The sequence below is a fragment of the Esox lucius genome, chromosome 9, assembly GCF_011004845.1.
Source record: "Esox lucius isolate fEsoLuc1 chromosome 9, fEsoLuc1.pri, whole genome shotgun sequence".
NCBI lineage: Eukaryota > Metazoa > Chordata > Actinopteri > Esociformes > Esocidae > Esox > Esox lucius.
In genome coordinates this window covers 20614585-20640982 of record NC_047577.1, presented here as the reverse complement: position 1 = coordinate 20640982, position 26398 = coordinate 20614585, and the positions used below count along the sequence as shown (strand labels likewise).

The window sequence follows — 26398 nt, the reverse complement described above, 5'->3', positions numbered from 1 at the left end:
ACATGAAAATACACTATGGCCAAAAGCATGTGTACACCTGACCACCACTCATAAGAGCTTGTTGGACATCAAATTCAAAAATCAAGGGCATAAATAAGGAGTTGGCCCACTCTTTGCAGCTATAACAGCCATCAATCTTCTGGGAAGACTTTCGAAAAGATTTTGGAGGGTCTCTCTGGGAAATTGGCCAAAAGGGCATTTGTGAGGTCGGGCTCTAGTGCAGGACGAGAAGTCTTGGCAGGCAGTGAGTCCAGTGGTGGCGTGCTTTACACCACTCCAGCCGATGCTTGGCATTGCGCTACGTGCCTCTGTGGAGATGTCATGCCCATTTTATATGGGTATTGCTGCAAACACCTGAACTCAATCATTATTAGGGGTGTCCACATATGTTTAGCTATACAGTGTAATTTTAGTTAGGATAGCTTATATAATATGTCACAATGCTTACAATATTAAGTAGCTTAGTTCACACTATTTCTGCATTCTGTGTGGCACGTTATCAAAATGTACCAAACAGCTATTTAATGCCAAACAGCTATTTTAAAGCCAAAAACAACATTAGTTATGAGATCAGGATGTCAAACACACTCCATCATAATGCTTGTCGTAGTTTAAAAAAACAAAAACATATGAGTACCCCAAAATACGTCATTGGGGTTAAAATTTGGAAACTTGAAGTACCTAGCTAACAAACCTATAGAACACATTGTCAAGATGTTTCAATAGTCCGACGTTGGAAACATGCTCTGCACAAAGTTGTTTGGGAGTCTGGAGTTGTCCTTAACGACTAAAGCCAAAGTAACCTTTGTTAAATAAAATATTGGTTTAGTATTTTGGGAATGAAACAATTTAGTAGAACATGTTTCAGCTGGCAACAATTATTTTAACCCCAACTGATGCAGTGAGTAGCTTCTCATTTGTTAATTAACCATGTTGGATGACATATTGCGTGGTCCTGGAAAATATGTTATTGTGTTTCAGAAATGATTGGCCTGCATCAAGTAAAAAAACAACAACTTGGAGATTGCTGAAATTACTGGAATTGGGTTAAGAACTGTCCGATGCATTATTAAAACCTGGAAGGATAGTGGTGAACTGTCAGCTTTGTGGAATAAATGTGTTCAGAATCATTTTGGAAGGACCGTGACCGGAGAGTCTCGATTTACCCTATTCCAGAGTCAGGGTAAGAAGAAGTGCATGAAGAAATGCATCCATCATGCATATTGCCCACTGTACAAGCCTCTGGAAGCAGTGTTATGATCTGGGGTTGCTTCAATTGGTCGGGTATAGACTCAGCAAAATGGAATGGCAATAAAATGAAGTCAGCTGAATAACTGAATGTACTCAATGACCAAATCAACTGATAATTTCTTCCCTGATGGCACAGGCATATCCCAGGACGACCAACAGGCTCAAATTGTGCATGAATGGTTCAGGGTGCATGAGGAATCATTTGCACACATGAACTGGCCACCAGAGTCCTGATCTTAGTCCCACAGAAAGTCTTTGGGATGTGCTGGAGAAAGCTTTACGGAGCGTTTCGACTAGGACTGTCACGATAATGACATTTTAGTTGAGGATTAATTGTCGAACAAATAATTGCCATTAACGATTTTACTGTCTAAATTGTAAATGTTAAGCCACTATTATAGTGTAAGACTAATAATATTTGTTTTTAATACACATGGTAGATCTGGAGAAGATTTTTCAGATTTCTGGTGTTTGCGCTTTTGAGCACCACCTTTCTGGAGAAAATCCAGCAATATGACTCCTCAAAATTATTGCGCTCACCTCTTTCAAATTGGCTTGAAACCAAAATGCGACCAGAGCAGTGCATATTATAGCCTAGTTATTTGAAACGTGTTTCAACATTTAATATGCAATGGGACAACATATATTTCTATCCTTACATTTAATGTGCATTATATAACTAGGAAAAATGGCTGGAAATGACTAAATTTAACTTACAATATTAGTAAAAATATTTTACACACGCAACAGATAGGTTGATGCAACAGAGAGGCCTAAGTAACACTGAGGTAAAAGGTGGATATGGTGGCATTGAAACCTAATCTACAATGGAGAGTGACATGTGGATGGAACCAGAATTGTTACAACTTACCACTACGGCTCACTGTTCTGACTGCTTCCTTAATATTTCAATTTTAAAAGACGTTCTTATACCATTAGCAAATACACAAATGTTCATGCAAATTTTGTATGTATTTACCAAGAAATCACGAAACACAAAGGCCACAATAACTGCCAAAAAGAATTACTTCATTCATGAAAAATACTGGTGAGATGCATAGTTGTCCAAAACACCTCTAATCATTCATAAATACACTGCATGCACAATTATTAGGCAAGTGAGTATTCTGATCGTATCATTATTTCTATGCACAACTCCAAACCACATTAACTTCAAAGCTTATTGGATTGAATGATTTTCAGGTTATACGTATTTATGTAATGAGGGAGGGTGTGGCAACAGTGAATAACACCTTATATCAACGTGTGCATAATTATTAGGCAGCTTCATGACCTCAGGTAAAATGTGCCCAAAAAGAGATTTAACTGACACTCAAAACATGTAAAATGACTTTTAGACAGATGCAACACTCTTGAAATAGTAAAACTATTGATGCGTGGCCACCAGACAATCAAATGTTTTGTTGCGAATACTCAACTGGGGTACAAAAATGCATGGAGATGAAAAGACGCAAATTAATTGCAAAAGACTTGAGAATAATTAAACGTGAAGCTACCAGGAACCCATTATCCTCCAATGCCACCATATTCCAACTGCAACCTACCTGGAGTGTCCAGAAGTACAAAGTGTCAAGTGCTCAGAGACATGGCCACGGTCAAGAAGGCTGAAAGAAGACCACCACTGAATAAGATTCACAAGTTGAAGCATATAGATTGGGAAAAGAAATACCTGAAGACAGATTTTTCAAAGGTTTTATGGACAGATAAAATGAGAGTGACTCTTGATGGACCAGATGGATGGGCCCGTGGCTGGATCACTAATGGACATGGCACTACTTTGAGTCAGGCACCAGCAAGGTGGAGGAAGGATATTGGTATGGGCTGCCATCATTAAAGATGAGGTAATTGGACCTTTTTGTGTAACAGACGTTGAAAGATATTTGTGTTGAAGATGGACTGAAACTCAACTCCCAAACCTACTGGTAGTTTCTGGAAGATATTTTCTTCAAGCAGTGGTACAGGAAGAAGTCCTCAGCATTCAAGAAGGCCATGATCTTTATGCAGGACAATGCTCCATCACATGCATCCAAGTACTCCACTGTTAACTAGCAAGCAAGGGCCTCAAAGATGCCCGAATAATGACCTGGACCCCTTCCTCACATGACTTAAATCCTATTGAGAATTTGTGGGCCCTTCTCAGACGTGAGATTTACAGTCAGGGAAGAATATACACTTCTTTGAACAGCATTTGGGAGGCTGTGGTTGCTACTTCAGCGAAAGTTAATCGTGAACAGATCAAGAAACTGACAGACTCCATGGATGGAAGTAATGGTCGCAGATGTCATTATGCTGTAACCAAGATGTTCTTCTTGTTGATACTGTACTGTACCTCCCAGTTAAGCATTCTGAAAGATTCTTGACATACACTGCCTTGCCATTGCCTTGAACTTCACAGTAATGGTGGTGGGGGAAGGATTTCTATGGATCCTGATGCGTCTGGTCTAAAATGTTCAGTAGATATTCTCTTATTGAGCAGGCTTTTCACAATTCAGGAGTAGACTTAACCTGGGTGTCAAGAAACCTTCTTTCAAAGTATGTTTTGATAATGCCTCCAGAAGGCTTTAGCTTTACGTCCAAAGAACCTTAAAGGGTAAATACACAGCTAGATATTATTTGGGGTGTTTTACCAGCCTTCATACATATCCTGCGTGCACTATTATTAGGCACATCGTATTTCTCAAGATTTATTTTATTGTTGAACAATCCCAGTGCTTTATGTCAATCCAAAATATAATTGAATCTCAAACCGTAATGTTTAACAAAAGAAAAGGGAGTTTTGATCTTTCTCAGAGGAATATATAATTGTGCACAATTATTATGCAACACTTGGTGTGCAGAATTATTTGGCAACTAATTTAGAAAAATAATTTCTCCCAACTCACTTGTTTATTCAAATTTTTTAAAGTAAGTGTAACAAATAAGTGGCAAAAAATGACAATTAATTAAAATGTGTGTCTTTTCAAAAATATTCAGTGACCAATATAACCACCCTCTTTTTCAGTACAGTATCAACAAGAAGAACATCTTGGTTACAGCAAAATGACATCTGCGACCATTACTTTGAGTTGTAGGGAAAGACAAGGAGACAGACACACAAAGCGAGATGAAGAAGTGAGAAAACAAAAAACTAACCACCTGTTTTCTCGACATGCCACAGTCTTGCCTCCTACCAAACTCTCCAGATGTGTCAGTCTAATAATGATATTGTACATCAATAGGATTCCCACAGAGGAATGTTTACCCGCTGTAAACTGTTAACTGTGGGCGAGCAGCTAATATTTTCCTGTAACCTATTAAACCTTATTAATTCTTGTGGACGAAGCCACAAAAGGATTGATGCTTTTATAGCCTGTATATTTGTCAAACACTCCAAAACTTCTAAACAGATTAAACAGTAAGAAGAGCATTTGACATAACTGCACTCTTCTTCACCAGACGTTCCCACAGTTAGAGAATCAACTTCCACCGTCTTCCTGCACATCAACACCCAGAATTGTAAAAATCGCAAATCTCCCACATTTATTTTTTTGATTCCTGAACATACACACCAACAAATATTTCTTTATTTTCCCAGTCTTGTCAAGAGCACTGAAATAACGCACAAATACATATGCACTCTCCATCCCCTGCCAACCCCAGAGGAGAGTGTGTGCGCGTAGCAGAGGCAATATCAAAGACATCTGCTGTGACTGCTGGAAAAGCACTCAGGAAAGCAGCACGGCCTTCAACTTGCATTTCGGAGGGCAAGACGAACAAAGAGGAACAACAGGAGGACATAGGAACTGGGGATAGAGGCTAGAATGGCTTTCTGCATCTGCTGAAGCATTATGGTGGTGGGGGAAGTCCTGCATGCCCAAGGGGTGTGTGGGAAAAGAGTTTGGTGGGAGAAAAGCAGACTTCAGAACTTCTTGAATAAGCTTATCAATAACAAAAGGCAGACAGCACTGCCAAAAGGCAGCAGTTTGTCTCATTACCTATGGCGTTGTACATTGAAACTAGTGCCGTCAAACAAATTAAAACAATTAATTGTTATTAATCGCACAATCTTCTGGAAGTCATTGCAATTAATAACAAATGCTATTTTGGCTTCAATAAAAATGCTAAGACGTTCTCAGAGAAAAATTGCAAAGAGTTTGAAGTTATCATCATCTACAGTGCATAATATCATCCAAAAATTCAGAAAATCTGGAACAATCTCTGTGCGTAAGGGTCAAGGCCGGAAAACCATACTGGATGCCCATGATCTTCGGGCCCTCAGACAGCACTGCATCACATACAGGAATGATACTGTAATGGAAATCACAACATGGGCTCAGGAATACTTCCAGAAAACATTGTCGGTGAACACAATCCACTGTGCCATTCGCCGTTGCCGGCTAAAACTCTATAGGTCAAAAAACAAGCCGTATCTAAACAGGATCCAGAAGCGCAGGCGTTTTCTCTGGGCCAAGGATAACTTAAAATGGACTGTGGCAAAGTGGTAAAATGTTCTGTGGTCAGACAAATCAAAATTTGATGTTCATTTTGGAAAACTGGGACGCCATGTCATCCGGACTAAAGAGGACAAGGACAACCCAAGTTGTTATCAGCGCTCAGTTCAGAAGCCTGCATCTCTGATGGTATGGGGTTGCATGAGTGCGTGTGGCATGGGCAACCTACACATCTGGAAAGGCACCATCAATGCTGACAGTTATATCCATGTTCTAGAACAACATATGCTCCCATCCAGCCGTCGTCTCTTTCAGGGAAGACCTTGCATTTTCCAACATGGCAATGCCAGACCACATTACAATGTCATGGCTGCATAGAAGTAGGATCTGGGTACTGAAATGGCCAGCCTGCAGTCCAGATCTTTCACCCATTGAAAACATTTGGTGCATCATAAAGAGGAAGGTGCGACAAAGAAGACCTAAGACAACTTTTCTCCTCAGTCCCCAGACGTTTGCAGTCTGTTATAAAAAGAAGAGGGGATGACACACAGTGGTAAACATGGCCTTGTCCCAACTTTTTTCAGATGTGTTGATGCCATGAAATTTAAAATCAACTTATTTTTCCCTTAAAGTGATACATTTTCTCAGTTTAAACATTTGATATGTCATCTATGTTGTGTTCGGAATAAAATATTGAAATTTGAAACTTCCACATCATTGCATTCTGTTTTTATTCACAATTGTACAGTGTCCCAACTTTTTTGGAATCGGGTTTGTAGTATAATCTATGAACATTGGTTGACTGTTTTGAGGTCCGTTAGACGAGAGTGTCTTGGCCCTTAAATTTCAGCCATCAAATTACCACATAATTTATGAGAGCATAGATGTGTAGCCCATGTAATTCTAGACAGATGGTTGCTGGTCTCTAATCTTATACAGTAGTCGTACCTTTTCCTTTATCAACGCATCAAGTAGAATAACTGCTGTTAGGCTGCTGTAAAAAAGACATATTAGTGCCTCCCTCTGTAGGGCTGCGGTTAGGGGGTCGGTCCTGGCAAGTACCTCATGGTACGATATACATCACAATACACGTTACAATTCAACTTCTAAATTGAATATTAAGGACTGACCTTGAGGACACTAACTAGTCAACACAAAGACTTTAGCAGTGTACTATTCTGAAACTTACATTCTTAGACAAAACTTAAGCAACTTAGTATAATTATTTTAATAAATAAAAGAGAAATTAAAATAACAGAAATGAAGAAACAGAAATAAAAGTACCTGTGAAATACTCTGAACATAAAGAATGAAAAATAATGGTACGTTGGTGCAAAGAATACTATGCTCAGGAAAGCTCTTGCTCAAGTCAAGCATTGACTATGGATGGTTCTGAGGCTCAAAAAAGGAAAAATGCTTTTAAAATGCTATTAAATGGTTAGTGTTGGGACATAAAACACAAGTTTAAATTCTCTGAGCAGACAGGGAGCAAAATATCTAGTGCTCTTCAGCAAGGCACTTAGCCCGGATTTCTCCAGTTAGTAGCTGGGGATAAAAGGAGGGAAGTATTTTAGACTGACTTAGTACTGACCTTAAGTATTTTCGATTATTTTAGACTGACTTTATTGTTGCTTCTCGCTACTGCAGGAGGTGTGGCTGACAGTAAGTGTAACATGTTACCAAACTCAATTTACTGATCATTACATTCCCAAACAGAAACATTTAGCCTTATATTCGACAAAACATATGTTCTGTTCTAGTAGGATTTTCCTGACATTTTCTTAGTTGCATCTCAGAGCAAAAGCTTCCGAAGCATCAGAGGGATCTCATTGTTGAAAGATATCAGTCAGGAGAAGGGAAAAAATAATTTCCAAAACATTAGATATACCATAGAACACAGTGAAGACAGTCATCAGCAAGTGGAGAAAATATGGCACAACAGAGACATTACCAAGAACTGAACATCCCTCCAAAATGTATGAAAAGACGAGAAGAAAACTGGTCAGGGAGGCTTCCAAGAGGCCTACAGCAACATTAAAGGAACTGCAGGAATTTCTGGCAAGTACTGGCTGTGTGCTACACATGACAACAATCTCCCGTATTCTTCATATGAATGGGCTATGGGGTAGGGTGTCAAGACGGAAGCCTTTTCTTACAAAGAAAAACATACAAGCCCGCCTGAACTTTGCAAATCAAACATCAAGTCCCCCAAAAGCATGTGGGAAAATGTGTTATGGTCTGATGAAACTAAGGTTGAACTTCTTGGCCATAATTTCAAAAGGTATGTTTGACACAACACCAACACTGCACATCACCCAAAGAACACCATACCCACAGTGAAGCATGGTGGTGGCAGCATCATGCTTTGGGGCTGTTTCTCTTCAGCTGAACCGGGGCCTTAGTCAGGGTGGAGAGAATTATGAACAGTTCCAAATACCAGGCAATTTTGGCACAAAACCTTCAAGCGTCCGTTAGAAAGCTGAAGTTCACCTTTCAGCACGACAACGACCCAAAGCATACATCCAAATCCACAAAAGTGTGGCTTCACCAGAAGAAGATTAACGTTTTGTAATGGCCTAGCCAGAGCCCAGACCAGAATCCAATTGAACATATGTGGGGTGATCTGAAGAGGGCTGTGCACAGCAGATGTCCTCGCAATCAGGGGTGTGTAGACTTTTTATATCCACTGTATGTGGCTTTAAATGAAGTAATGTTTTCCAAGGGGGTTGTCTGAGATGGTGGCCGGGCGTACACATCACCAACTCGGCCCCAAAAGCTTACGAGTTTCAATTGTGAGGGAATTGTTTGTTATGTTTAGTTTACAATAGAACATCTATTTATCCGTACACAGGAAGTCACGTTCAGTCAAAGCGCGACAGTAATTAGCCAATGGGCTTACTTTACTGTGTTGTGTATTCTGTCCTGCAATGTCTATAAAGTAGAGGACAACCAGAAGATTCTTTGTGATCAAGTTTGTAAGACTGAGTATCGAATCTGTAACATCATGAACAATAGACTATCAAATGCTGCAATACATAATTGAATTACTCTCTCCTTTGATGATCAGGTACGCAATCATTATTTCACCACATGAGGGATGTGCAATATTTTATTTTATTATTTTCTTTTCTTGAAGCATTAACTAAACAGTTTTGTTGTCTAACCTTACTCGTAACCTAAATCGAAACCTTAACCACACTGGAAGCGGTATCTAACCTTAACAGTTTTTGTTGTCAAACCTTACCCCTAACCCAAACCCCACTGGAGTATTAGAAGAACACAAATGGACTCTCCATACATAACTTATATATGTGGACCAGAACAAATAACTGTCAGTCCCTACTATCATGTACAGATGCACATTCATCTTTAGGACACTGTGTTGTTTAAAGAGAAAATTAAAGGAGGAAGTAATCGTTGATTACTCAAGAACAGAACAATAGATTGTTCACCTTGTCTGAGGTTGGATCAACCATTGTGGCCTGACATTGTTGCCTGTGGCTATAAACTCATGATAAACATAAGAAGACTAAACATTTCAAACAATAACATGACTGGAATGTAGCCTTTTCTTGTGGTTTGTACGGAACACACCAACTTAGGGTATTTTAAGTCAACCTACTAATAGCTATACATTAAGGCAAATCCTGTGATAATAATCTTCTGTCGAGTCATGTCATTATGACCATAAGCAAAAGTCTTGATTATGAGTGGAAGTTGAGCTCCTACACTGGCGGATGTCGCTTTGGAGATAAGTCACCCAACAGGCCCGCTATGTGGGGATCTTGTTAGTCCTCTGTGCCATCTCTGTCTTTTAACAGACAAAAAACCGAGCATGTCACAGACAAAGAATTCAATTTTGGATGAGGGATGTGTATTCTAGGGTTAATGTTTTGTCGGTTTAGCACCAAGGGGCTAATAAGAGCTTGTTAATGAACAGGCCAGTCATTGTTAGGATTAACCTTTACACCACACTGTCTGAGGTGAATTGCGAATTAGCTGAATAATGCGCTAGATGGGGTGCAATAAATCCTCCTTCATTCATCTTTCTGCAAGGTATACTCTTGTAGAAATCGCCATCCTACATCAGTGTTGATGTAATTTACAGGCCTTCTGCTACTAGAGTACCTGAATAAATTACACTTTATAAACGAATGTTGACCATGCCAACAAAGCCCTTTAATTTTAAAATGAAATGAAAAGGCGACCAGTGGTGGTCGCTATTAGGCAAGGTGGGCAGCTGTCTGTCCCCAGAAGACCCCATGAAAATTCTAACTTAAATAAAATAATACACTGTTTTTGTTTATTTTTTGTCCTAAGAACTGATCTTGTTACTCAAAATGATACTCAAATTAAATCATGCCTTCTAATACAGTATTTATGTTTGAAACTGAACCCTGATCTCTTACTCAGATGGTCTGTCCCTTATTGTTTCTCACGGCAGCAGGCCGAAAAACGTGAGCTTACTCATTCAGCCTGCTACACTAGACAAGAGCCAAACGGCAAAGTTTTTTGAAATATGAAACGCCTCTTATGTGAGCGGGGCAGAACAAATAAGGAAAGAGGGAAAAGCGTGAGTGTCTATTAAAGTAGCTTAGTGGCTGCGGCCAGTACCAGTCATAAAGGTGAATATCTTAACGGCAGCGGCTATTACTGAATATGACTGTTTGACAGTCACATAAGAAAGGCCTATCCTTGACCTGGACCATCACGAATGGCCACCAGACAGAGGTTAAGAAGACACTGATTCAATTCTATCATGTCATTCTTCTAACATCACGCATTACACATTATAATGACATCATTGTTGCTTATGATGTTGAAAGCGATAAGCGTCAGTACTACTGATCACAAATTAGCAATGCTGACGTCTACCCTCTCCTGGCTCCCCAACAAAGCTCTAACAGTGTAGTGAAACAGAATTTTTTTAAACTAATTGTCTTACTGCACTGAAAGGGGCAGCAATGCAAGTGTCTTTGGAAGTGGCAGATCCATTCAACAATATAGAAAGAAGGTATGTTCAGAATGTTGCTGGTAAAGCTTAGATAGGGACAATAAAGGTACAAAATAGATGTTGGGGCCTCAACCAGTCTCTGCCTAGGGCCCCCAAATCACTAAAACCCCCACTGATGTAGACAGAAGAAGGAGAGACAGAGAAAAACTGAGAAATATAGAGTGATAGAGAAAGGAGATTAAGGTCAACTTCCGATGGATGTATTTGCCAACTTTCAGCCATTTCTGTTGATCTGAAACATTCCACATTAACTAAATACATAATTGGACTAAAAAATGTATCATTCAACCTAGGGAATATTCAGGAAGGCTGACGTTAATGAATAATGTCCAGTAGGGAATGACTGACATTCCAAACCCTTCCAACATTCCATATAGCTTTTCATCTCAAATGATTAGAGCTGAACCCTATTTTCATTCGTGAATTGATTTAAGTGACGTGATGACATATACATGATACAATGACCTAATTGAGACTGTATATGTTAATTATATTACAGTTTGTTATGGGTGAAATCGATAGGCGTTCTCAATCCCAGTGAGTTGAAAGACATTCCAAACATACTTGCAACAACATTCCGTATAAATAGTAATCGCCTCAATTAAAAGGACTTCAACAATTTATGCTCATTTTATATTAGGAGATGTGATTTAACAAGTGCATTAAATAATCGACAACCTAGTTTGCGTTAACAATCAACATGCATGTGAAATTTCATTGATGGAATTGCTGTTTTCCAGTTATGTTCTGGCATAACTTCTCTACAAATAGCGTATGAGCATTATTATAGACGTACTCACATAAATAGTATCATATTCGCGATCGAAGAAGAACATTGACCGGTTTAAATGGAGTTCTTGAGTTTGATCGGTCCCAAACTCCAACAGTTGGTCTCCAGCTTGCTCTCCATAATCAAACATGTCGCGAATGCTCAAACTGCTTACAGACAACGCAATTACAAAAACAATTGTCCATCCTAACCAAATTCGTTGATAAAGATTCATGTTTAAATACGTATATTCGAAAATAACCCGTAGTTTAGACCAAAGCGTTTGTGCTTCACATCAGCGCGCACAATAGCGGAATGAATCTCTGCGCCGGCTAAGCCCGATTAACTAGACGATGAGTACATACAGTATTAGGGTATTTTGACTCCTTTCCCATTCCCACCGTCACCACTCCCCAGTCAACTGGTAATCAAATGTTAGTCCTGCACTGGCTAAATGTTTATCCTCCAGTCAAGTATATATTTGGAAAAAGATCACCCTGCAAAAAAATAAATTGGAGCTCTGGGTTTTAACATAAATCTGTCATTCACCAATGTTTGATAAACTTGGGCCATTGACAAACGTAAAATACTATAAACTCCATAGGGGACGTTTTTGGATAGTGAAATGTTTTTGTTTGCTCTATATTATTGCACTTTGGATGCAGAATGGTACAATAACTATGGGCAGAGGGAGAACTTTTGTGATTGTGACGGTACATTTCTTATAGATATATAAGAACAATGTTCTTGCAGTATACCTTCAATCATTATGCAAGGAATACCCTCGTAGAAATAATAGTTAAATTTGATCAATAAATTTGATAATACATATAATAATAAAACAAGTTGCAAAGGAAAAGCCATATCTCCAACTGGCCAATAAAAAGAAAAGATAAAGATAAAAATCACAAACGAGGAAGAACTCTGCCTAGAAGGCCAGCATCCCAGAGTCACCTCTGTACTGTTAAAGTTTGATGGAGCTACCAGTTTAGGACCTAAGAGGCTAAATGTATTTGTCCTCTTGATCAGTTGTTTACCAGGGCCTCCTATTCCTATTTCTATTCTGGTTAAAGTCAGCTTGTGCTGTTCTGTGAAGGGAGTAATTGTACGAGATGTTGTACAAACAGTATCAAGGCTGTAGCCATGGAGTCAACATTGGGGGGGACCAAATCAGCTGGGGGTCTCGGGGTCCCCAAAGAAAAACATTCAAAAATGTTTAAAATATTTATAACTCTTAACCATAAATATTTAAACAATCTGCTATCGCCTTGTTGTTCCTACAACATCATATTAAATGTTGTTCCAGGACCATCATTGCAACTGACCTGTAGTTTGTTGGTTATCCCAGTCCTAAGACAGAATATTCCCCCACCCCCCACCCTTTGACTTCAGAGAGTGCCTAACCCTAACCTCAGGGACATCTGTGCCTAAACCTAACCTCACTGGTACCTGTGCCTAAACCTAACCTCAGTTGTGCCAACATTAATTATAATGTTGTCGAAACAACACCAACATGGCGATTGGTCATCAATAGTTGCTCCTTTTCTCACTCACCTCCATGTCACCTGCTCTCCCAGCCCTGTTGGCATCCTCATGCTCTCTCTCTCTCTCTCTCCCTCTCTCTCTTTACTCTGAACGCACCAAAGTGAACATGAAATAAATACTATTAGTAAACAAGTGGCGTTTCTTGTCATGATGTTCAGGAATGGATTACTAACCATTTCTGATCTGAATGGCAATGATTATTATATCAATAAACATTGACTCACCTCTTGTGCTACTGTATACTTATTCTATTATCTGACTGGTACTAATTTTCTCACTGCTTTCAGCTTACTTTTATTTCCTGAGGCTGCTCAAAAATCTGATGAATGTCACTGCCACCCTTCCTCTTAATCAAACAAACACTAATAATGCTATGCAAGTACAGCTATACAGTATACTATACGAATATACAATCAATGAAAACGACTACTGTCGACTGTTGTTATGTGCATAAATTACACATGAAGCCCAATATAAATGATGGACACTTTACTCAGACTTCACATGGGCTTTCTGACGTATGTAACAACATAATTAACGTAAGAAATGAACGTTAGTTGAATACGCACACGAGCACCATTCTTGGTCGCTGGGTAAATTTGTAGCTAATTAGCTTTCCAGGTAACTTAGCTACGACAGATAACGTTAGTGATTGATTGAGCACGCGCAAATCGGCCCGTTTTCACCAAAAACATTTGTTTACACTCCATGCAATTGCTGACACTGTTACTATTACACATTTTCACAATTACAATTCCAGCAAAAAATGACATGTTGATGTTAAGAAGGAAGATAGCCTACGTAACACTCATTACATTCTAGTTTTCCACTTTTTTTTAAACATTTGAAAGTAGTAGGCTAATGAAATAGAGAGACAGTACAATGTTTGACATTTGTACTGTTGAAGTCAACACTTCCCCGAGTTGGTTTGTTGGAAAGGAGAATAAAACACCAGGAGTCAGGTCAATTACCGTACCACATATTCCGTTTATTACAAAAGCTTTTGGAGACAAGTGTCGCTGCACAATGTCTAAGGATCAACGGTCAAAACAGCATTTATACTTCAACTACGCCCAAAAGATAGAGGCGTTAAGTTAACAAAGCAAGTGTGCCATTGACCCAATCCCAGTTTTATTCCTTATAGGATAACTGCAAGTACCCCCTTGCCCCCCTTGTGGTTTCTGTGTTGTCTGTCCGACTATGTGTGTGCCTCTAACCTGTTTCCTGTTTCTCAAAAGACAGACATACTAAATCTTTCTCTTCCCGGCAACCGCTTGAACAGGGTTTCCTGTTCTCCTACTTGCACATTCCGTTTTAGCTCATATTACAAACAATTAATATTTTGCTTCCTTGCTTACAACAGCTTACAACAGTTCACTAACTTATACAATCAATATATCTACAGTTCCTACCAACAACAGTAGACAAATTGGGGTGCGGCAACAGCACTTGGACAAAGCACAAGCAGAACTGCAGTAAACCGTAAAACTAGAGCCTGTAGTAATAATAACAGCACTTTGTTAAGTTTAGTTATGATTATGTTTTCATTTGCTAATGATTATTTATGGACGGCGGTTCATGGTTTAATGTCGTAGCATAACGCATTTTTATTTTATTTATCATTTAAATACAGGGTTGGGTAGGTTACTTTTTAAATGTAATCAGTTACTGTTACAAGTTACCTTTCCACATTTGTAATCAGTAACATAATGTTTTGATTACTCAAACTCAGTAATGTCATCTGATTACTTTGAATGACTTTTAGATTACTTTCATATTAAGAGGCATTTGGAAAACATATAGGAATAGCCTATAACCAACTGAACATATTTTTCTGGATCAGTCAATGTTAGAGTTTACATAGCTGGCCAAAAAACTAAATTAGCTTTTTAACTCATTGGTTGTGTAGGCTACACTGCCTTTGGAAATGAGTTTCCAAACTTTTGCTTTTTACTTCAATTTGATTGGGCTACATCTCTACATTACACGCTAAAGGTCTGTCAGATATTCAGTCATTCCAAAACATTGTTGAAAAATAAATGGCAATTACTCAAAAAGGGTATTGACATTGTTGTATATAAAAAGATATCCGTAGCTATAGCGCATAAAAAAAATCTGCAGTGGTCTGATGATTTGCTCTACAACCAACATTGTCAAAAAAAGTTTAAATATCAATTAAATACATTTTATCAAGATTGTTTCATTCAAACCTGTAATTTTTTTTTAAGTAATTGGTATCATAACTATATTAAAATATAATACATTTTCTAAAAACAAATGTACACAAATGTGTCATATATAAAGTCATGGCTGGCTGGCTGGCTAGCTGTAGGACGCAGGGCCAGTAGGGGACTAAAAGACCAGCAGGAGTAGAGGAAGTTGAGGCAAGGGTGGAGTTGGTCTTGGAAGGGGCAATGGGAGGCCAGGGAGCAATGTTGTGCAGCTGGCAAATCCTGGGGAGTGGAGGCAGACAGGTTGACAGCCATCAGTTGGTGTGCCATTAGGCATACTTTAATTGTTCAACCTATACAAAACAAAGTGCTGTATTTCTACCTTCTATGGTGTGATGGCATGACCAGGATAATACAACAGAAGTTGGCAGGACACCACAGACACAGGACCAAGTTATCCAAATGTTGATTCCTTGCCAGTCACCTGCATGCCCTGTGTGTGTGTGTTGTGTATATTTGTCCTTTTACCCTGACTTATCTTATTGTGCTCACTAGGCCTGTGATGTTTTGTCCTTTGTCCTGTGAGGATGGGATAGTTGCGTCGCCCTTCTGAAGTAACTGTAGCACATTGTTCAGTGTCTGCCTATCCTTGTCACAGTGGAGACCACTTCAACAGCATCCTCCTTATGAAGATCTAAGAGTGGATAGTACATCACTCTGTCCAGGTGAACAAACAACAGAAAGACAGAATAAAATACCTAATATTGGCCTACAAATCAGCCAGTACAGTACACAAGCACCAGGGAAAGTGATACAGTAGAGGAAAAAAACATAGTATGACATTCATATAGGCACAATTTGGATTTAGTAATGTAATAGTAAACTATCTAAGTACAGTAACAATAACATCATGTAGTAGAAATATACATGCCTGGATAGAAAACCACATCAGAGTGATGATGACAGTCAAGTTTGATACTCCAGTTTGTAGATGAGTATTTACATTGATGGTAGCAAGTTAGGTATAATCAGACATGCTTTGTCTTAATTTCTTTTACATAATCACATGATACACACCTCATTTCATGAATTAGATATTCAAAAATGTAGAAGGATCATTTACTAGCAAGCCACCACTGTGAAATAAAGTGAATTATCTCCCATTCTGGCTCGGTTTTTATCTTGCGGCAACAGCATTTAACAAGCTAAGTTTAGTGTGGTAGGCTACTGGTGATAAACCTATATTTGTTATCAACCCATTGCTGTGCACAAACCAGTTTAGTTAATTTGCATCGCCATATAGAGAAATAGCCACATATTAATTCAGAAACTGAGTGGGTACAGTAGCTAGTAAAGACAGGCCAAATAGCTTGGTAAAGCTTACTTAGCAAACATCAAGCTGTTAATTATAAAGCGCTGAAAATCTACTTAAAAACAAGTTATCTATCAAATGACACTATTAGAAAAACATTGTGATAAGAAATTTCACATATTCCTTACCTCAAATGATTGACTTTGATTTAAGGTGACCAGATGTCTGAAATGAAAACTGGGGACATTTCCAGTTTGGCGGTCAATATATCATTGAAGTATCTGATGTTATTATCTATGAAATAAAATAGGAGGCCAATTCCAGTGTCCTGTGTTTAGTCTAACAGGCACATTGTGATAGACAGAGGAAAAAACTATATTTTAGAGACACCACAGACAAGTCTGAACTGTCCAATCTGAACAGCCACTCAGTGGCTGGGCAGAATAAGAGCAGAAGAAAACCAGAGATAACAGACTTTTTCTTCTACTACATTCTTCTCCTCTTTTGTTCACTCATCTTTTTTCTCTTTACCTTTCCACTTCATCTTCAACACTCTCCTCGGTTCATTATTTTACCTCCCTTAATTTTTCCTTCTCACTATTTTCTCTCTTTAATAATAAATAGTACACTATTAGATAACATACTTTGGTTAACAGATTCCCATTTCTTGCCTCATTTTTGTATTTTATCTCAAAAACATTGTTTGTAATAATAAATTGGCATGCTCTGTAAACCATATCTTTACCTTTCCTCCTCAATCACCTTGAATCTTCTTCCTATCTTGTCTTCTTTCTCTCCACTCTCTAACAGAAAATATTATGCTAATGTTATCCATGACGATTTCTAAATATGTTTTCACAATACTTATTATGACAAATCAATAAAATTGTAATATACAAATAAATATTCCCATAATGAATTATGCATTCATTTAATATGATCATATTTTCAAAATAGCCCGTCCACTGCATGTGTTATATGTGTATGTTTTTCAACCTAGACAGTATAGCTAGCTATAACCTCAACATAGCTAACGTTAGCTAGAATAACCTATTTTAACCCTTGTAGAGCAGACCATCTATCTATTTAATAACAATAAATTGTGACATTAACATCACTAGCTAGTATTTAAAACGATTGAAACCTGTCTGGGAAATACACTTGCTATAGCTTCTGGCCGAGTTTTCTCTAAAACTAGCGTGAGCAATTGGTTAGTAGAAGAGTGAATGACGCTAATATAGATATAGCCTATATTGCCATCTGTTGGCCAAAAACAAGCACAGCGCGACTGAGACGTCAACTAGTATATGCTGCCCGTTCTTTTCTGCCACTTAAAATATTTTCACTTTGCGGTCTCTTTTTGACGCACTTGCCACCAACCGGGACTGTCCAGGTCAGACACTTTGCGAATCAAATATGCGACAACAGACTGCAGATCCAGTCTGAACTCAAATCGCATACTTGCATACTATATAGTATGCCAGAATAGTATGTGGGAAGATTAGTACGTCTCAAACCATAGTATGCTGAAAATAGTATTCCAAAAGCTCCCAGATTGTCTACTATTTCTCGTGGATTTTCCAAACACGCATCCGTACTTGCTTTTTGGTGTAATATAGACCACAACCCCTTGCGCGCAGTGAAAGAGGATGGGTTTCCACGATTCTCTCTTGTTATTTCACTTGTAGTCAGTTATTGTCACCTATATTGATATTTATTTCATCAATGTCATTCACTTATGAAAGAAAAAAGAACATTGTGCCATTAAATTTAATAGATTTGACAGTGTAAAGTTCGTCTTCAGTCTCGCTAGCAATTGCTCAATTCTTATGACTATTCCAACTAGTAAATATACTAGTAGGCTTATTACTGGCTTATAAGCTGTTAAAATGGCGAGTGGCAAAAGCCATACAGTTCCTTGATGCTATTTGTGGTGGAAGTAAACTTCATAAGAAACGTTAGCCAGTTTAACACATACGGAGTCTAGCTAAATATGCTAACTATGTTAATGCGCGACAAAATTTAATGTTGACACGCAATTTTATGACAAGGTAGTCTGTCACAGTCGGTCCCAATAGTACGCAACGAGCCATCATCCACGAAGTACGTACTTCTAGTACGTAGTAGGCGATTTGAGCTTCGTGATTTTAGGATTTTACTCCGTCACATTGGCGCACAATAAAAACAATCCCGCCGATAATGCAATTACCAATTATAGAAATGTGTGTCTTACATTGTCAAGTGTTTATGGCAGTTTTCAGATTAAAAGTATGTGATTGGACAGCAAAGATAAGAGTAAACCATCGGAAATTAGAACGCTAATGATGGAAAAGGTTAATGCCTTTGAATTAAGTGAAATATCTATAGCGCAAGCGCAGAGTATATCAGTTCCAGTGTCCCGCGACTCCCGCGGGTTTTTCGGCAGTTCACTGACTGAACTCCAGAGCTTCACTTCAGGCTGGTAAGCTACATGGCTAGATCTTTTATATACAGTCTATGGGCTAGATACGGAAAAAGACAACTAGCTAGATGTATACTTTTAAGATAGCTAGCTAGCTCTTGTCATTTACGGCTAACTTGGCTACATATAATCAATACAGCTAGCTAGCTACGTAATTTTGAGAGTAGCTAAATAACTAAACAAATGATTTAGTTAACCACGTGCTATCTTTTCTGAAGTGGTGTAAAAAATACTTTGGTTCATGCCCATTTTCTTTTTCTGTTGCAGCTTTATCTTCACGGACTAAAAGGGGAGCTTTAAAGGATGTGACAGTTGGGATTAATATGCGCCTAGCTAGCTACAACAGCATTACTAGACCGGTGCTTTGGGGTGCAATTTTTATTTTATTTGTCAACTTAACATAAATGATGCTCCTTTAGAATGAGTGAGGGTAACCCACTATATTTAAAGACATGGAGGTCTGCAACAAGAACCCTAAAAATACTTTGTGCATGACAGGCAGAAGATTGCAGTCAGGCAGACACCAAAAATTGCTTTCATGGAAGGTTCATGTGATAGTTATTCAAGTGATATGGAGAATGGTAGCCTAAGCGAGAGAGATGTGAGCCCCCATGAAGAGCGGGACGGATTCACCACCTGGAATTGCAGGAGCATCAGCTCTGAGAGGTGAGTCGGACCAAGACAGTATTCTTGAGGACAAATCATTGACCATAGACCTGGCTACTTGGACCAGTGAATTCCAAGTAAGACACAATGCTGTGGACAGACTTTTAAAACTTTTGCAAAGTTATGGCCACCCACAGCTGACGTCCACTGCCCGTACTCTCCTCAAAACTCCTAGAGATGTGGAATATCTCCACTACCCCCTGAATGAGAAGTTGGTTCAATAATTTAATTGTTATCCAGATCAACAAAATGTGGAGCTGTCTATTAATATTGACGGATTCCCTATTTTCAAGAGCTCTGGCAAATCCCTGTGGCCCGTCCTCTGTGCTTTTAGGCTAAACCCTGTGACAATTTGCCTGACAGTACTGACCTGTGGACTTAAGAAGCCAACTGACCTTACTTTCCTTGATGACACAGTGGCTGACCTAGTTGTGACTTTGGCCTGGACTACAAAGGGAGGAACATCAAAATAACTGTTTCATGCGTTGTGTGTGATGCTCCAGCTAAATCCATGGTGAAGAACACCAAATGTTTATCTGGGTACTGTGGGTGCGAAATATGTACCCAAAGGGGTGTCTGATTAAAACAGATGACATACCAGGAGACAACAAACCTAACCTTGCACACAGACATGTCATTCTGTGCTCAGATACAGCCAGAGCACCATCGGTAAGACACCACTCTCCTACCTCCCAGTTGACATGGTGATGTCTTTCCCTATTGACTACATGCACCAAGTCTGCTTGGGGGTCACCAAGAAACCTCTAATGATCTGGTGTAGAGGAGAGAAAGGAATGAGAATCTCTGCTGGCCAGGTGCAGGAGCTGAGCACCAGACTCCTACAGTTGAGATCATTGATTCCATCCCTCTTTGCCCGCAAACCCAGAGGTTACAATGAGCTAGATAATTGGAAGGCAACATAGTTCCGCCAGTTTCTCTTGTACACAGGGAAACTAGTGCTGAAAGGAGTGCTCAGAGAGGACCTCTATCAACATTTACTGACATTCAGTGTAGCAATTGGGTTTCTTGTAAGTCCAGTACTTGTACAACAGCATAACAAGTATGCACACAACTGGCTGCAGTAATTTGTAGAAAAGGGACGTGAACATTATTGACCGCCAAACATAGATGACTACGCACACTAGCCAAGGCAACATTGAAGAATACAACCAAATCAACAGAAGATATGATTGCACAAAGTACTCCTTGACCTATTTGAAACTATATTTATCTACAGGATTTTAATTTTAAAAACCTACAGAGAAATAGACAAAGACAGATTAACATACTAAATTGTCCATTTATTTGCAGTGCAGTGTTTTTTGTTTATTTTTAGATAAGTTTTCCTCCGAAATGCCTCTTTTGAAGCCTAAGCTACCCCAGCCCCCCTCATGCACCCTTTCTTCACAAAGAATGCACATTAAATGTACAAGAACAGTTTTAGAACAAACATAAATATCCACAATATCAACATAACATTTTCAAGTGTCCATTGCATGGACACAATTCTGCTCCTATGACATTATTTACAACAATGGGAAGTCATTACTAATAATTGCGCTTTTGCACACAGCCAAAGACAACGATGGACCCTCAGCATCTCACTCCCGAGCTTCAGCTGCAGACTACTGCCAGACAGAAATGTTGGATGGCATTCATAAATGTAATTATTTAAAGAACAAATGCGAACATAAAATTGAACAAATGCTGACGTTCTGTACATTATCTAGGAAAGAATAGACGCAATGGGACGAAGAACAGCCAATGTTTCCTGTAGAGTTATATCCATGGCAATGTATAAAACATCAGCATTTATTTTCAATAGTTTTTTCAACCGTGTCAAATATGGAAAATTAATCCCCATTCTAAGAAACACTTTCAACCAATCAGGAATGAGTGTTAAACAATAATGTGGTATAATTGAAAGTATTTAAAAGTCAGTAACAGTTTTGAGTGTGGAGCTTCACTGCTTACTATTGTCTACCTACATGTGCAACAGATAATGACATTTCCTCAACCCCAGTCACCAGAAATCTAATTAATGGTATTTCAACTCTATTTAAATTACCGTATCAGATGCTGCAATATATTTCTTTGACTACATTAGCAACATTGAAAGTCATTCTAAAATACGAATTAAAGACAATTAATATAGATATTTTACTTAGAAGCCACATGTCCAAACCACAAATTACACTATATGATCTGTCTTATATCCCAGATATATGGGAACCGGCAACAATTGAAATTGACCTGGCCCAGACGGTAGAGGCGCTTTCGGGGTTGGAGGCACAACTGAATGAAATGGATTACAGAAAGAGAATAGTCACTATCCACGAATATTTGACATTCTAAATGCATTAACAATATTTATTTTCTATTTCTTCACAGATAGTCACCCCTTAGTCAAACATTTCTTTTGAAAAAGTGGTGAAATAAATCACAATACAATTCTTAATAGCCAATGTACACAAATTCATGGCTTCACACACCTTTGTTGTCTGCCATAGCCAGATGGCACTGAGAAAATTTCACATTGAAACAAAAACACTGAGTTGGTAGATCAGCTTTTTCATGCTTAGCGCCCAATGTTTGGAATGGCATCCGGTCGGTACTTCGTTTTGATGCCTTAGTGCCCTCGGGTTGGTTTGTTTTATTGGCTAAGGGTTTTTATATTGACAAAGGTCTGTGTTTTAACTGACTGTGTATGTCTACAGCTCTGGGAAAAATTAAGAGACCACTGCACCTTTTTCTTTCCTTTCCAAAAAAGTTGAAAAGGAAGGTTTTGATTGAGGAACAGAAGGGTTAAAATTAAGAGACCACTGCAAATTGAATGCTTCTATTCCTCACTTCAAACCTCCCAAAAAAGAAAAAGGTGCAGTGGTTTCTTAATTTTTTCCAGAGCTGTATGTTTGTTTGCATGTTTTATATGTACTGTATTTATATTTGTGCCATTTGTTTAGTTGTGTTCCCAGGGCACACCTGTTGTCTTAACACTAGAACCGCCAGGCCTATTTGACCCCCAGTAACCGCCAGAGCCAAATGTCGTCATTAGCATAATAATCGTCCCTATTAGCATGGACATTCTCCTTTGCAGCATCACCATCCAGCCAGAGCATCAGTTCATCTACTAGAAGTCTTAAATATATAGAAGTCTTAAAATAATGAATTACAGAATTTGTTTGTTTTAAATGGTTAATGAATTTGAAAAATACAATAATTTGTTTGTTTTGAAGGTCTCATACGAAAACAAGAAACCAGGCAAGCCTAGTTCCGCCGGCCCGCAATAAAAAGATATGTTTGTTGTTGCCCTCACTGAAGGTGAACCAGAGTCTCCGATATAAAAGGCTGTGTCTTTAACCACTACGCCACAGAGCTATACATTTGCCAGGTGTTGGTATAGCATCTTGACATTATATAATTTTGTCACAAAGTAACATCACGCAGTTTGAATATTTAGCTAGACACCATTAAACTGAGTAACATTTCATGTTATGTTAACCTATACCACAAATAGCATCTATGAAATGTATGACTTTTGCCATTGGTTGATTTAAAAGCTTATCATATATCATATGTCGCTAGACACCGTTAAGCATTGTGTCTGACTAATGTTTCTTATTAAGTTTACTTCAACCACAAATTGCATCTATGAACTGTATAACTTTTGCCACTGGCCATTTTAACAGCGTTTTAGCCATTCGTGAATGACATTGATACATCTCTGATCTCATCTTCATCCGCTTATACGGTATCGGGTCGCGGGGGCAGCAGCTCCAGCAGGGGACCCCAAGCTTCCCTTTCCCGAGCCACATTTGCCAGCTCTGACTGGGGGATCCCGAGGCGTTCCCAGGCCAGTGTCGAAATATAATCTCTCCACCTAGTCCTGGGCCTACCCCGAGGTCTCCTCCCAGCTGGACGTGCCTGGAACACCTCCCTAGGGAGACGTCCTGGAGGCATCCTTACCAGATGCCCGAACCACCTCAACTGGCTCCTTTCGACGCAAAGGAGCAGTGGCTCTAGTTCCTTACGGATGGCTGAGCTTCTCACCCTATCCCTAAGGGAGAAGCCAGCCACCCTTCTGAGAAAACCCATTTCAGCCGCTTGTACTTAACTATCAATATAGGTGACGATAACTGACTTTTTTTCGTCAAGTGAAAAGACAAGAGAATTGCGTAGCCAGCGAAGTTTGTCTATCCTGAACAAATCCTAATATCCACCAGAAATTTTATTTTTTAGGCTTCCTATAACATAGCTACAGAACATAGTAGCCAATGAAGTGTTTTGTTTGTCCTGAACAGATCCTAAGGCTTAATGTGTTTTGACTGACAGGAATCGAACATGGGACCTGTTCTGTAGTCCGCGTCTCTAACCACTACACTGTTTAACAAGGGTCAGTCAGTCCTTGGCATTCACTCCTCTAGGCCGACAAAAACAATACATAGAAAAAGACAAGGTTCGGAATAGGCTGTGAACGGCAAGTATTTGCGGGTCTCTCCCTCAGGTAGTAGCTTGGCTGTTGATTTCAATGCCAATGCATAGCTCTAGTCCCATAGAGTACTGGCATATAATATTTTTCTATAGGTGACATAAATAAGTTATTGAAAAACCGAGAGGAGTTACTAGAAAAAGACAAGATATCGTTGGAATTTCGTTTTGTGAATAATTATTTAGCCTAATAAATTGGTAGAGTAAAATAAGCAGAGAAAATTACAAGAGAGACGATAGGATGGGTGTAATTATTTTATTTTTATAATGTAGATTTACATTTTCGATTTACATTTGATGAATTAGCCTACACAATAAGCTGAATCTCCTATTGAAAAACGGTAACCTGTTTGATAAGTAGCCTATATCATTTGTATTATGTTTCAATAATAGCCTTCATTCATCTGTGAGCATCGTGCATTCATCCATTGATGTCATGCATTCAGTGAGGGGTGATTACCACCTGGGTACCATTTGGGTACCAATGGTACGTGGCATGGGCTGTTGGCGGATTAAGTCAGAAATAGGGTAAATAAAACAGATAAATAGTCTAAATAATGTTCTGTTGGGACAATGTAGGCTAATATACGCCTATTTAGGAAAAGTCATGGAAGGAGGAGGGTGATGCTTTCAAAATTGCTGTTTTTATTTAATTACAAACTCAAACGCCAATTGGCGTAGGCATTTGGCGGTTCTAGTATTAAACACTACACACGTTCTTTTCCCAACTTTTTCCGCGAAGTCTTGATTTTATTTGTTACGTTGCAGATTATCCATCTCAGCCTGATTTGCATGTCTAATCCTGGAGACTACCAGGCAAATAATGAGCACACTTGCCACCAGTCCAGTTTGGAGCTGCTTACGGGAAACGAGGGACAATTGCCCTTATTGACATGAGTGTCTACAATGTCATCAAACGTGAGTTCAATTATAAAACAATAACATGTGTGATGGAAATTCCATGTATCGACACTCGGAGTAAGGGACACCTTTGTTCTATCACAAAAAAAACACCTAAAAAACACTAAAACACCTTTGTTCTATCACACAAGTCAAATGCTATCTTCCCCCACCTTATCCTTCCTGCCATAAGTAACTTCTTCAATTCTAAGAGTTCCAACCGAACCCGAACAGACAATAGATGCCCTGATGAGTTATACAGATGAGGAGATAAAGAGTAACCATTTCATCAGCTGATACCAGTCAATGATACCCCCTTGGCAAATACCAGATCCCCCACATTCCTCTACCTATCTAAACAATGGGTCTCAAGTCCTTTAATCAGTAAGAATGCATCAGGCTTCAGAAACTTCCCCAACACATGCCAGCAACATTTTTTATTTGATTCTTCCTACATTTTGTTTCATTGGTTATTCATATTCCATTAAAAGGGTGCATTATCTTTGGTCCCTCATTAATTACAAAAATAGAGCTTTCTGTAGTTCAGTATTATGACAGAAGCTAGTAATAAATTGCAGAACCTATGATAGAAGTAACACAATTTCAAGATATAATCCAACATTTGTCCAGATGAATGCCCCTTTATGTTGACATGTACTGGAATTTCATTGACAAGCTAATGTATCAGAACAATAAAATAATTTATATTCTGTACGTTACAGGGGCTATCATGTGGTGCCATGCTGGGCTGGAGGAGAATGTGGTGGAGTCTTTAATTTCAGAGGTCCTTAAACATGCACCAGCCCACTGCCAGCAGCAGCAGATAACTACCATGAATTTGTAATCATTACAGTTAATAACAACTATTTTTATTCATGTAAATATTTGAGTTACTTCACCAATGATCTCATATAAGCTAAATATTTTCTCCATTAGCTCACTTAAGCAGCTTTTGGATTCACTTTGACATTGAATTGTTGTGAAATGATTGTGAATACTGGTAGAATCAAGTTCTGTAATCAAAAGGGCACCAACCTTTTCTTTTTATTGTCGATGATCAGGCACGGCCAGTCCAAGAGAAAGCTGTGCAGCCAGAAGATGACAACAAACTTGCTTTCCCAAACAGAGAGGAAGAGTGACAGGTAAGACCATTCACATTTCATATCAGCCAGAAACTGATCAACATGATGCACACCCTTATCTTGTTAATAGATAAAGGCAGATTACTGTTCGATGTTCTGAAATTATATACAGTTCTGAAAAAACATGTGACCGCTCTGTATCTATATATATATACAGGGTTGGGTAGCTACCAGCGATGGATTTTCAAAATGTAAATGAAAGAAATCAGCTGTGACTGTCGTGATGGC

General features: G+C 38.8%; 1 protein-coding gene and 1 long non-coding RNA gene across 3 annotated transcripts in view; one reads left to right on the top strand and one right to left on the bottom strand.

The window, feature by feature from the left end:
• The window catches only part of LOC105029071 (nidogen-1), a 54330-nt gene extending 42461 nt beyond the window's left edge, over positions 1-11869 (bottom strand). Inside the window, exon 1 of one of the 2 annotated variants that reach the window (XM_034294015.1) lies at positions 11517-11869. In XM_034294015.1, coding sequence (XP_034149906.1) covers positions 11517-11720 — 204 coding nt within the window. In that variant the 5' untranslated portion in view covers positions 11721-11869. The remainder of the gene's footprint in view (positions 1-11516) is intronic. The other variant, XM_034294014.1, reaches the window with a different exon arrangement.
• Positions 11870-18876: 7007 nt separating this feature from the next.
• Positions 18877-25845, top strand: LOC117594853. Its single transcript, XR_004576116.1, has 5 exons — positions 18877-18974; positions 19242-19640; positions 21214-21303; positions 24897-25046; positions 25751-25845. It is a non-coding gene; the product is annotated as an uncharacterized LOC117594853 (long non-coding RNA).
• Positions 25846-26398: the final 553 nt, after the last annotated feature.